The sequence below is a fragment of the Diadema antillarum genome, unplaced genomic scaffold (assembly GCF_040938485.1).
Source record: "Diadema antillarum isolate AM-2024a unplaced genomic scaffold, OU_Dant_1.0 seq00000932_RagTag, whole genome shotgun sequence".
Lineage (NCBI taxonomy): Eukaryota > Metazoa > Echinodermata > Echinoidea > Diadematoida > Diadematidae > Diadema > Diadema antillarum.
In genome coordinates, this window is record NW_027271783.1 from 858,251 (window position 1) to 871,347 (window position 13,097).

General features: G+C 38.8%; 1 protein-coding gene across 1 annotated transcript in view; it reads right to left on the reverse strand.

Annotated features, from left to right (window-relative positions):
* Positions 1–12,507, reverse strand: part of LOC139741507 (adhesion G-protein coupled receptor G2-like) — a 34,004-nt gene extending 21,497 nt beyond the window's left edge. Inside the window, exons 1-11 of the mRNA XM_071652090.1 lie at positions 12,493–12,507; positions 10,804–11,032; positions 9,393–9,514; positions 8,577–8,723; positions 7,979–8,164; positions 5,964–6,116; positions 4,346–4,612; positions 3,799–4,008; positions 2,130–2,245; positions 1,411–1,688; positions 64–130 (exon numbers count right to left, since the gene is read on the reverse strand). Coding sequence (XP_071508191.1) covers positions 64–130; positions 1,411–1,688; positions 2,130–2,245; positions 3,799–4,008; positions 4,346–4,612; positions 5,964–6,116; positions 7,979–8,164; positions 8,577–8,723; positions 9,393–9,514; positions 10,804–11,032; positions 12,493–12,507 — 1,790 coding nt within the window. The remainder of the gene's footprint in view (positions 1–63; positions 131–1,410; positions 1,689–2,129; positions 2,246–3,798; positions 4,009–4,345; positions 4,613–5,963; positions 6,117–7,978; positions 8,165–8,576; positions 8,724–9,392; positions 9,515–10,803; positions 11,033–12,492) is intronic.
* Between the last annotated feature and the right edge of the window lie 590 nt (positions 12,508–13,097).

Genomic DNA, 13,097 nt, shown 5'->3' on the forward strand with positions numbered 1-13,097 from the left:
GGGCCCACGATCATGAAAATATAAAGCAAAATACAAAAATCTCAACATCTTTTATGTACTTACACTGTATGCCTGGTGTATTTGTCTCTTGCAATTGCGCCATTTACGATGACTACCAACGCTGGAATCCCTGTGTAAATGTGATGGAACAAAAAACTAAAAATGTCTCTATGCGACTGGTTTGCTTCCGCTATATCGCATTATTTTCCTAATTAGGTCTATAGAATATCTTGTCAATATGAGACGATGGTTTTACATGATTGGCAAATACTTTGAGCTGTCTTCATAACATGGACAAAAGAATATTGACATTCTAGCACTTTCTCATTTTTTGCTTTTCCTTTTTAACGTAATTTTAGTGACATACTAACATTTTCTTTTACACTTCATTGATCCCATGAAACAAATATTTTCCTAAAATCATTATGCAGTACTATTGCATGTTAATACCAAATTTAATTGGGCGTATACGTTGAATATTGTTTTAAGGTGCATTAAGCTGTATTACGAAAATACTGTAAGTTCACCAGTAAGTAGCGAATTTTTAGTATTTTAGAACGACCTTTGACCCTTGACCTTTGATGTCATCGCGCAAAACTTCCCAAGAGAGTCAATACATATGAGTTTGTTACACGAAGATACATTTAGCCATTTCCAAGATTTGGAAAAAAAAATAAATTGTAGCATTTTTACTTGACCTTTGACATCTGATTCCATTGCTTAAACTTTCTCTAGAGAATGTTTACCTGGTAATTCATACATACGCAAAACTTCATTTAGAAAAATCTTCAGGCATTGTAGAAGTAGAGGGAAATAAAATGTTAGAATTTGACCTTATGACCATTCCTCAACGCTGTTCACAAAATCAATTACGGACGGAAAGGACAGACGGAGTTATACCGACAAACCCCGAAAACCTAATGCAACGTGCGACACTTCGTGGTGGAGACATAGAACTATACGAGAAAAGGTAATGCAATTAAGTGGAATGAAAACCACCTAACACATAAGGGCCACATTTCATAAAAGATGGTTAGGATGGCAACTCTTGCTGGAGTGGCAACTTCCAATAGCAACAGCCAATCAGGAAGCTGGATTCTTGTCGTTGTCATGACAATTGCCATTCCAGCAAGAGTTGCTATCAATATCATATTAACTCTGTATGAAACGGGGCCCAGGCACACACTCGTTGCTCTCTCCCATCAAAGTCCCAAAGGTTTTACTCCGAAGTCCCAAAGGTTTTACTCCGATCGACAAACTTATAGTCGATTCTGTTCAAATTTTGGTAAAACTTCCGTACGAATTTTACTGAAAGAAACAGAAAATAACCCTAAGGAAATCCTTACGTGCTGAAATATTTTGTCAAGATTAAGAAGGAAAATCCTTCCTGACTGTATAATGACTCTGTACCCCATGCTGCTAGAGCCGCCTTCTGCAGGAAATTTGGCACGTAGGTGTTGAAGACTTGGACAATGATGAGATACGTGTTGTAGCCCTCAACGCCCATCCAAGCAATGGATGACAACATGAAGAATTGGACCAGTCCGGCTAGGGCGCCACAAGCGGTAGGATTTGCCCTGCTCTGTTCAGAGTCTAGAGAGCTCATGATGAGGTAAGTGACGTAAAGTCCAATCAACGTGACGCACAGGCACATGAACACACGATGGGACTGCTTTCCTCGAAGCTCTCTGGGAATGAGAAAACATAGTTTAAATAAAGGTTTTAGCCTAGAAAGCCATGTAATGTGGATACCTAAACAAATGTACATAAACAATTGAACTATTGAATTGAACAATTGAATTGAACTACCTACTTGCTATGAGAAGGGGAAAAACGAACCATAATAGGTCCTACCGTGAAACTATTCAAGGCAGGTGCTATGGAAAAAGGCTTCAAAATGGACACTGACTTGCTGGAGATGAAAAAGTGAATAAAAATGTGGATTGGCGGCCATAATACGGGATACCGATATCTATACATATATCAAAGTTTGATATTTTAACAGCCTGTTCGAACCTCGTGTTGACCTTGACGACAACCCGATATGAAAAAAAAGAGTTACCAAGTGATATAAGTGGTACAAGTTCTGTCATCTGAAAGGCCTACAAAGTTTTATACTTGATTCTTACTTGTTGGCGAGATACGTAGCCAAGGCCACAACCAGACATACAATGGACACTACGCAGCCAATGTAACTCAGTGCGCGAAGTGCTGGGTGCCCCGGCCCCGACGACTCTCGAATGTCCTACGATTTGAAGAACCAGACAAAAAACGAAAACAAAAAACAAAAAAATAACACACACACACACACACACACACACACCAGCAAACATTAGAATGAACAAAAAAAAATCAGATGATTAAGCATCCTCATTTTGAAATGGAAGGGAAAATATTTGTAGTTAAATCCTCATGCTTGAAAACATCATTAAACCTACACTGTAAAATCATCGGTGTTAGATTTAACACCACGGGTGTTAAATCTAACACCGATCAAACTTCAATAAAGGACCACACCCACAGGTGTTAAAAATGCACTGTGATGGTGTTGAAAAGTGTTCACCTGACACTTCGTGGTGTTAATTTGACACTGTACCTGGTGTTATTTTGACACTGTACTGGTGTTAATTCAAAAATGACACCACATGGTGTTGATTTGATATTTGTTGGTGTTAATATCAATGGTTTAACACCCGTCCAGCTTCAATAAGAGACCACACCAGTTGGTGTTACTTTGGTGTAAATTTATTTTCACATTTTTTCAAAAATCTAGTATTTTAATGTAAAATTCTTGATCGTCTTGTTTGAATTAAAAATCAACAAGAAGTGCAGTTACTAAGAAACTCTTCAAAAAACAGTTTAAAATTTGGAAATGACACCCGTAGGTGTTAATTTAACACCATAAATGAGCACCGAAAATTTAACACCAGCTCGGTGTTCACTATTTAATACCGGACTTTTAGCAGTGTAGATAAAATCTTTATCACCCCGTCTCTTTATTGTTTTCCACTTCGTACGAGGCGTCGAAGCACTCGACCAACAGTTTGCTTAACATAATTATTCAATATCCCATTCCAGAGATAAGAGGCAGCATTCCACTCTTTAAAGGACAAGTTCACCTTTATAAACATAAGGATTGAGAGAATGTAGCAATATTAGTACAACACATCATTGAAAGTTTGAGGAAAATCAGACAATCCATTCAAAAGTTATGAATTTTTGAAGTTTTTGTGCAGTACCCGCTGGATGAGAAGACTACTGCAGTGTATGAATAACTTAGATGTCACATGCGTACAACAATATAAGGAAAATATAAAGAGAATTTCACAAAATTCCATCTTTTGAAAAAAGTACACATTCCTTTGACTCGTTACCGACAAATGTTATGGGTAATATCATTCCCCCTGCCTTTAGAAAGAGGCAAGTCAAGTGCTCTTTTATTATGCGAAAAAGTGAAAATATGTTGAATTTTCTTTTACATTTTCTTTATACTGTTGTACGCATATGACTCACAAGCTGTAGTAGTCTCCTCATCCAGCGGTTCCAAAACAAAAATTTAAAAAATTCATACCTTTTGCATCGATTGTCCAATTTTCCTCAAACTTTCACTTGTGTGTTCTACTAATATTGTTGCATTTTCTCAATCCATATGTATATGAAGATGAACTTGTCCTTTAAGAAGTGTGTGTATGTGTGTGTGCGTGCTTGCGCGCGCTTGTGTGTATGTGCGTATGTGTGTGTGTGTGAACGCACATGAAGCTAATATGCTTGATTACATCTCATCCTCCAGAAACTCACCATCAAAATTGCGAAATTTGTGAGATGGTGGCAGGAACAGGTGTGGAACTCCGGTTTGCTCAAATTTCCGCGATCGGTCGAAGGTTCCGCAGATTGGCCCTGGGTCACAGTGTCAAAATCTGTTGTCTGTTGTACATACTCACATCCTTTGGATGACCAGTCACTGATGGTGAAATTCCAAAACACGCACGTCTGGTTCGCGTAGTCCGGCTGCAGTCAGAATCAATACGAATTTTCACTAACTCGACAAAACCAGAATCTCAAAAAATCAATTGCAATTCATTTTCATATTTTCCTACATAATATAAGATAGGAAAATTGCAAATGATCTTGGGTGTACATTTGTTGAAGTTGAAAAGAATCATAGAATAAGTGACAATTAAAAATGTAAATGTACGTTTACAAGGTTTCAAACCAAATTTGGCATTACAAAGACGTATTTACGTTGTGGAAGAAAAGGAGTGGTCCACTAAAATCAGGGATTGTTTATTGTGAAGATCGTAAGCAATCTATGCAAAAACTCAAGCATGACTATGCTTTCCTATACCTCTAGAGCGGTGAACGTTAGATTTATGGGCTGGGCAAGGTTCTCCAATTTGACATCGCCAACGCTCAATGAAATCACGGGCGTATTCGCAGTACGATTCACCGTGGCGTTTTGCTCGCTGAAGGCAACGATCGAATCGGAAATGAACAGCCGGGGGGTAGAGAACACGTTCATGATTATCTTGATGTTCTCTCCGCTAGAATTGCCTTGACTAGTATTAGATGAAGAGGAGGCTGCAATACTCGAAATTTCCGGAGGGAGGGCCACCTGCAAATGAAACAATAAACATGTATAATCTACCTACAAGTTTAGTATATGTTCCCTACTATTTAACGTACATGAACGTATAACGTATGCTTTTCGTTTCACTTGTTGATCCGTCGTATTTGCATCCTCTTAATTCCCAATCAACGAGAGCAGATGAAATGATAATAGCAGATCAACCCCATTTCGATTTCGATTTGAAAAGTAATCATTACACATAATTACTGTGTTATCACCATGTACATTGTTTGTGTTCTGCACATTGTTTACAAGGTAAAAGAACTTGTTTGATTTCTATTATAATGTCCATAAATGAGAAGTATGGAAATAAATGAATTGAATTGAATTGAATTGAGATACGTATCTTGATGGAAACGTACCTACTTGGGTGTAACACAATTTAAAGGAGAACTCTGGACGATTTTCAGATTTTGACATTTGAACAACTATAAATTAGTTATATTGAGGACAGAGTTTCAGAATTTGTGATAATTGGGATAAAGCTTAAGAATATTTTCAAAATTTAGAACAACTTCCAATGAACAAGGATGGTGACATGGCAGAGTCACCATATGAATGCATGAGTTGCATGGGACTCCAGGAAGCAGAACAAAAGAAGAAGGCATGCATAGATTATACACAGGTGAACTCGCAAGCAAGCGGTTTGTAATGGAATTACAATGCTACATTTCTGAAATATGTGAACCTCCTATGTCATCATCTTTGTTCGATGCAATTGTTTTTCAAAGTATTGTTTCTCTGCTCAAGAACCATAATAAATTCCACAAATCTATACATGGAGTTGTCGATTTATGTACTACATGATGTGAAATTATGAAAATCGTCTGAAATGTCCCTTTAACACAACGACGAACCCAATCCGTAGCTTCAGGACATTAGTGAAGTTTGGCAAAGAAAGGGAAACACCAGAAATAAGTACCCCTGGAAAAATAGAGCTGAGTTAACATTAAGCGATGTCACTTAGAATGTCTGACATCATACACCTATCAATAGCTTTTCCAGTAGGTAGAGGACAAAAGGGGCATCTGCCGCTTGATGAATTTAAAGAACATTCTCTAGAATAGATATGAGATTGTTTTCTATGATGGAAGAATAAATACTTTGACTACAAACCATGGAAATACTACGTTGCCCCTACCCCTACCAAGCATAAGAAAACAAATGAAACTATACTATACTCGACCGTACGTCCTTCGGGACTGAAGAGACTTGTCCACATAGACATAATTATGAACTTTGCTACCTTAAATTGCACCTTCAAGGTGTTTCGGTCCTTTCAGTTAGTCATGGTTATGCCTCATTCTCTTCCCCACCATTCAGTGGCCTACATCACCTGTGCAATCAAGTCAGCGATGTCTGCGTAGTTATTGTCAATTTCAGCTGTAGTGTTCAAGATGATCCGAGTCTGGCTGTAATCTGCCACACTGTCCCCTGTCACTGTCAAAACAGCACCCTCTTGCAAAGTATCAGAGTGAACGGAAGCGACCTGGAAACACACGTACATGCATACACAAGTCATATAAGTAAATAATAATAATATAGATTTTCCAGCCCAATTTCATCTGATTTGCATTCAATTTAACGATGTGGTCATTCAAGTTCGAGTGAATTTGAATTACCACCGAGATCGACATTCAAAAAGGTAACTAGTTCATTCAGTTTAATTTCATCATCATGCGATTTCATTAGTTTCTCACACAAGGGTTTAAAAAGGGCATTCAAATTAAAAAATGCAAGTGCAACGCATTCAAATTCGCATCAGCACTGCCGTGGAGAGCGTTAAGGAATTCAAATTCACGATAAGGCAAACAACTACAGAGTATGGGCAGTCCTTTTCGTCGTTGCTTTTATTCTCCTTAGTTACTCAGCTGTTTATGCAAACTTGATATACCTTGAAATGTAATTTTTGAATCACACTAGCTCATAACCCATATAACCCCACTTTCAAACACAAACATTTACACTTTATTCATATACACGATTTAGCCCCTGCTACATTACAGAGTATGCGTGAACATCTTGATCAAAATAATACGAACAGAATTAGTGGATGAAGCATGGCCTTGACAGCCAGCAAAAGTGGCGATATAACCCTATGGTGAACTATAGGTCTATTTACAGCTGATCCGATTGCGGCAACTTGCATATGATATGGATACAGGGAACTAAGGACAAGAAACAAAATGTATCAATATGAATTTGGACGTATAGGACCCCTAAAATATTCTGGGATATGACTTTTGCTAAATGTTACATTCATACTGGGTATGTTAGGGATGAATTGAAAGTGACAGAAATATCGACAGGAATGAAATACATCCAATACGATGGAGATAATCAAATGAGACTTTGAAATGAAAATGCAATCATATCATCCAATAATATGCATTGAAAAAAAAGAACCCCGAAGAAGATGTGTATGTTGATCGAATTCGAATGTTCAAAGTGCGAAGTTCTGTTCATGTAAATGGAATTGAAACTGGTATTTTGGCACGAATTCTAACGTCTATCTAGCTGGAGCGAAATTGAATGCCAACTTCGAGTGGTTGATATTGAATGAATTTCTTTCTCAATTGAATGAAATAAAATCTAAAAGGAATGACATAAAAATGAATATTCAAAGAATTAAAATCAACCGTGAGCATGGTGAGAATAGAGCAGTGACCGTAATTGTTTGAATTTGAACGCCTTTTCATTAATTCGAATGCAAATCTTATAAAAGTGGGAAACCTGTAATAATAACAAAATGATAATAATGATAATAATAACATTTCTTACAACGCATAATACCATCGGCTAATCTCTATATGCGTGTTCACAATTGAAAACAAAATCTTTCAAAAATTTCTATATTCAGATAGAACAATTGTAAACAAATTTGCAAGCAGTTTTCAGTGTCGTTAACATTTTTCTTGTCACAAAGAAATTTTGAACATTGGCAATTGTTTACGAATTTGATTGCAACTGTTCACGAAACCTGAAATTCCTTAGAATTCGCAACGCTCGCTAACATTCGCTGCTCAGTGAGATGATGATGATCATGATGATGATGATGATCCAAAGCGTATAGCGCCATATATCTGTTATAGAAACATTCAAAGGCGCAGACTCCTCCGAGAGAGTACGGAATTGAATGCCTGGTGAAAAATGTGAGTTCTGAGTGAGACTTTTGAAGTGATCCAGTTTGTCAATTTCACGGAGAAAAGATGGAAGGGAGTTCCATAGTTGATAGGCGGGGAGCGATAGAGATACCCGACTTATACACGTTATAGGTACGCGTTCGTGTAGTTTTGCGTCTGCTCTACTGTGTGCATTACATTATACTATAGATTTTGTTTACAATAATACCTGGACTACAATATTTTCCTCTGCAACGTTCAGTGCTTCTCCTTCAGCAAGCTCCGTGTTCCTCAGCAGCTGTTCGAAGGCGGTGACAATGTCGGAGATGGCGTGGTTGTCTTCCTCTGCGTTCTCTAGCTCAGAGCTTTCCACGGAGGCGATGTTGCTGACTATTCTTACTACTTTCCTGGTCACCTTGGTGTCAATTCGATTAGGAAGAGAGAGAAACACGACTTTTCTATTAGAGTTGCGCTGATTACCCACGTCAACATGAATCATGATACATCAACACTTTATCAGAGAAATTATGACCTTAAAACGTCTAAGGAACTGTTTATACTGGCATACAGTAATTGTAGACGTACAGTCTTAAAGTGTCATAACGAATTGACCATTATTTCATTAGCATCTTCCATAAAGCGTAAAGGACCGTCGTCATGGTGATTTTGGATAGATATTTACTGCCCGTCATAAATACGCAGTAGTGTGCATATTGAGACATCCGAGAAAATATCGCAGTTGATTTCCTTCTTTTTTGGCGGAGATGGGGAGGAGGGGATAATGCTTTGCGTTTGATGTATTTGCTATGATTTCGTATCATTCACACCTGAGGCTCTCCAGTATTCAAGTTGGCGATGTCGGCGATGATATTTGCGACTACCGCCACATCCTTGGCTGTGATCGTGCTCGAATCAGCTGTTACAATGGCCACGTGACTGCTCACTTCATCTACAGTGTCTCCAGTGACACCAATCTAGGGGTAAATAAAGATTTCCCTTGATTAAGGTAAATTAATAGAAATTTCAAGTTTTGCAGATTTTAAAGCGATCGAAACCAAACATTTATGTCGATAAAGTGAATGCAGAAAATAGTGGTAGAACACATCACTGAAGTTTGAGGAAGATTGGGTGATCAGTTCAAAAGTTATGACTTTTTAAAGCTTAAAATAAAGCCACTGCGGGATAACTAGACTAGAGCAATTCGTGACGTCACACAAGGCAATAATATGAGTAAAAACATATATGGAACATATTTTGTTTTCTAGGACACGGTGGCAGAGCACTTTGTTTACCGCTTTCAGAAGGCGGGGAGGTGGTATTACCTTCGACATTATGTCAGTTACAAGTGGAAGGGATGTGTGCTTGTAGGTCTACTCTTGAGGAATTTTGGACTATGTCGCATGCATGTTGAATGTATCAAATAAATGTTACTACAAGAGTGTTTTAACAGAATGGTTGTCGGGGTAATGTCGCGGTAATGTCGAAGTAGCGTCGGGGTAATCGCCCTAGCTCGCTAGGATAAAATTTTCGCAAATAATGTCCTAGCAACATTTTGCAGGGACCGTTTTAAAAGAGGCTGCCCGGACGTTGTCGCGATAACTGGTTAGAAAAAAACGGAGCGTACGTCAGATAGAGACAGTTACCTGTTGGATTTCTGTAAGAACTTTTGTAACATTTCTAACGTCTCCGCAGTTTTCGGACGGTTTCCATGTTGCCTGAGAAATTTTGTCTCCGGTGCAGACAGCTGTAGCTATTGGCTGGTCGGCTAAAATAACGGATCCATTCGAGTGAAATAGGCAATGAAATGTACAATCAAGGATCAAAGTTGTTCCAGATAACTAACAAATTCCAAGCAATCACCGCTGTTACAGTGACGGCAATATTTCATTCACTTTCCATGAATATACAATACAGGTGCTCTTCAGGCAAAACACACACACACACGCACACACATACGCACATAGACATACACACGTACAAACAAAATTATCGACGCCATTGGTCTGAAGATACTGTAGATATTAAAAAAAAAATAGGAAGATCAAAGTTACAAGCCAAAATGCGTGGGTAGAATTTTCCAGTAATGCTACTAATCCATTTGAATCTGAGACAAGAATGGATATCGGTAAAAACAGATTATTAGGAGAAATAGCGAAACATTACTTGATAGACGATTACGGCCAAAATGCATTTGTAGTGTCATTTATGCCGTAGATAAAGTATCGATTAGAAGTTTCGTGAACACTCTAGTGATTTTCATCTAATCCTTCGGTAACAGTAAGGCTTATCAGTATAAAGGCAAATATCTATAACCATTAGTTGTGTAGAACGGGCACGTTTCGTTGGATGACGTCATAAAGCCAAGCTCTCCTTGTGGGAAGGACGCATCTCCATACTCTGAAGTCCAGGTTGAAGGGTAACAAATCACTGTATTTCAAAGAACAGGTGTTAAATAGAAATACAATTCTTATTGCTTTTTGCTGCATTAGGAAAAAATAACTAATTTGATAATGATAATTATAATTATTCATTTTACTACGGTATAAGTACGGACAGAACGAGCGAGCCACTCTCACTTTGCCATTCGTCTGAAATGTATTCATTAAAAGCTAAGACGTAATCGCATTGTTCGAGCAATAAGAATTATTCTCATATTGCTAGAAAGCAGAGAAGAAAAGGAAAAGTGTAGGGTTTACTAAAGTTATGTTCCAAGGGGCACGCTCGAGGACGCGAGGCTACATCTTGATATAAACTAAATTTACTCATAAGTAAAATTTAGTAATATTAGTGTATAGATATGACAATGTATATTGTCAGTGTGTTATAATTTTCGCCCCGTTATGTCATAACGGGGTGAATCATTTCAGTTATGAAATTGACAACTTTTAGACAAGAAAAGTGCCTTTATGTTCATTTTGGTCTTAAAATAATTGATTAATTGATTAATTATTTGTTGTTTGTGAGGTTTGTTTTTTTTTACTTGGCAGCCCAAGGAGGGGGTTTAAACCCCCGAACCCACCCACCCCCCTGTAGATCCGCGACTGATCTACTCACTCGTACTGGTAATCGTCGCTCGTGTTGCATCAAGGAGACCGTCGGAGGACTGGGCGATGTTGGTGAGAGAGCTGCTGACTTGTCGCTGAACCTCTGTGGCTGACACGCCGTCATCGTTGCTGGCGTAAATCGCCACGTCGGCTACGACACTGCCTGGTCGCAGACTAGAGACGACCACGGAGGGCGAAGTGTTGTCGAAATCGTCACTGTTCACAAGACCATTTATCACCTGTATAATGCAAGATAATGTGACGTGTTGTATATAGTCGATGGCGATCTTATGAGGTGTGTGAGCGAGTGTGCACGCCCAATATGCATGTTTTATCGTACAGTTAAAAAGAAAAAAAAATGTGAAAGATTGGAGCACCATCATAATAACAAATCTGGAGGTGAAGTAGTCCAGGACAAGTATATTTCTCAACTTCTTTCCGACCTCATGTAGTGTGCTGTTCGCGCTGAATTGTTTTTGCAATTTCGGCTTCTCATACGTAGGCTAGTGTTAGCGCATCAAATGCAGCGATGATTGTGTGTCAAATGTATGCGCGCGCGCAATATATATAGTAGTGTGATTTTCGGCCTTCCATAATGGCTAGAAAGATGGCGCACGAACCGACGGTTTGCTCGTTCGTGAGTCTAGCCAAAATGCAGAAAATGTGTAAGATTATCACACGATGATCAAAGAATCCCGGATGGAAGTCTTGCATCTGATGGTTCTGCGTAAGTTTACGATTATTACGTTCTTCACAGTTCTTGATAAAAGAGAATTTAAATGTTTTTTGTGTGTCCGGATATTATGAACGGTCTAGCGTAAGTGACGCTAGTGTAGGTTATGTACGGTGCATATTGATATAGCGTAGGATTGACAGCTACGCACTGCGTATTGTACTTTACGTGTAAAGAGTTATTGTAGTAATTGTAGCGCCGTAGACTCGCATTGACTTTGTGTTATCATTTGGCCGTGAGCTGATATGATGTGTAGAGCAGTAAGCAGAACTTGATTTATATGGTGGTAATACATTCAGAATTAATTCACAACTCCTGTAAGACAGAATATGACAGTTAAGCAACTCAGTTTGTTGAGTAACATTGCCAGGTGAAGATTCAAAAGTAAATATGAGGTTGGATTTGATACTAGTAATGATAAAGACTAGTGATAATTTTGTTGTTTAGGCAGTTCCAGTCTAAATAATGCATTTAGACGTTAATACAAGTGTATGAATAAAAGACTGTCTTTTGTGTTTCGAGGTACGTGCTTTCCAATACATTCATAAGTACATGTATGTGGTTTGATGTATATGGTAGCGTACAGGCTGAAATATTTCATTTTCATGTGATATGAAGTGTACGTTATTAAGGCATCTTAAGCAACTCTGGCTTAAGGGAAAGTATAATTTGCCTTGCTCAAATGTACGAAGGCAAGCGTAGTGCCACATATGTAGGCATATAATGTGTGATGTAAGTCTTTTTACTATGCTGGCCTCGGATTTCTAGGTAAAACTAGATCCTATCCAGTCAGCTAACCGCCGTACACACAATGTACAACAAGAATAAAATTGCAGACAGTCGAGTCGAACGTTGCACTCTTGTCTTAGACTTATTCTTCGGGCCGAGAAAAGGACTTTATCTTTAGGCGAAGTAAAGGACTGAATCGTCAGGCAGAGTGAAGAGATTTCACATCGCTTACTGTACGCAAGGATTCATCATGTCGACAAAAACAGAACCTCGGCAACAAGGAGCGGAGTCACCGCAAATGCCGTCGCTGTCCACGCAGGGCGACAGACTTGAGACGAGGAGCGTGTCATCGAGACCGTCTAATGCGAGTAGACATTCGTCAGTGGCCTCTGAAGCACTACTAGCTCGTGCAAAAGCAGAGGCAACTAGAGTTAGGTTAGAATTTGCTAGAAAGGAAGCATATCTTGCAAAACAAAGGGCTGCTCAGGAAGCAGATCTTGCGAAGCAGGATGCAGAACGTGTAGTGTTAGAGGCAGAAAGAGATGCTGCTGTAGCAGCAGTGCAGGTTTCTGTCCTCGAAGCAGGCTTAAACGAATGCGAAGAGTCTGTAAAAGGTGTTGAATTGAATCTTATGCAAAAAGATGTCAATGAACGTGTGGAGGATTATTTGTCCTCACTTGATGTAGATGGTAAGATTCCAGTTGATGGAAATCACATCAACCAGGGGAGTTCAATTCCCTCCCCTAAGTTTGTAAAAGAAAATCGGGAAGGTCAAGTACAAACAAAACTTGGTGTACCTCCTGAAGATGGTGTGTATTCATCCCAGTATGTTGGGATGTCCA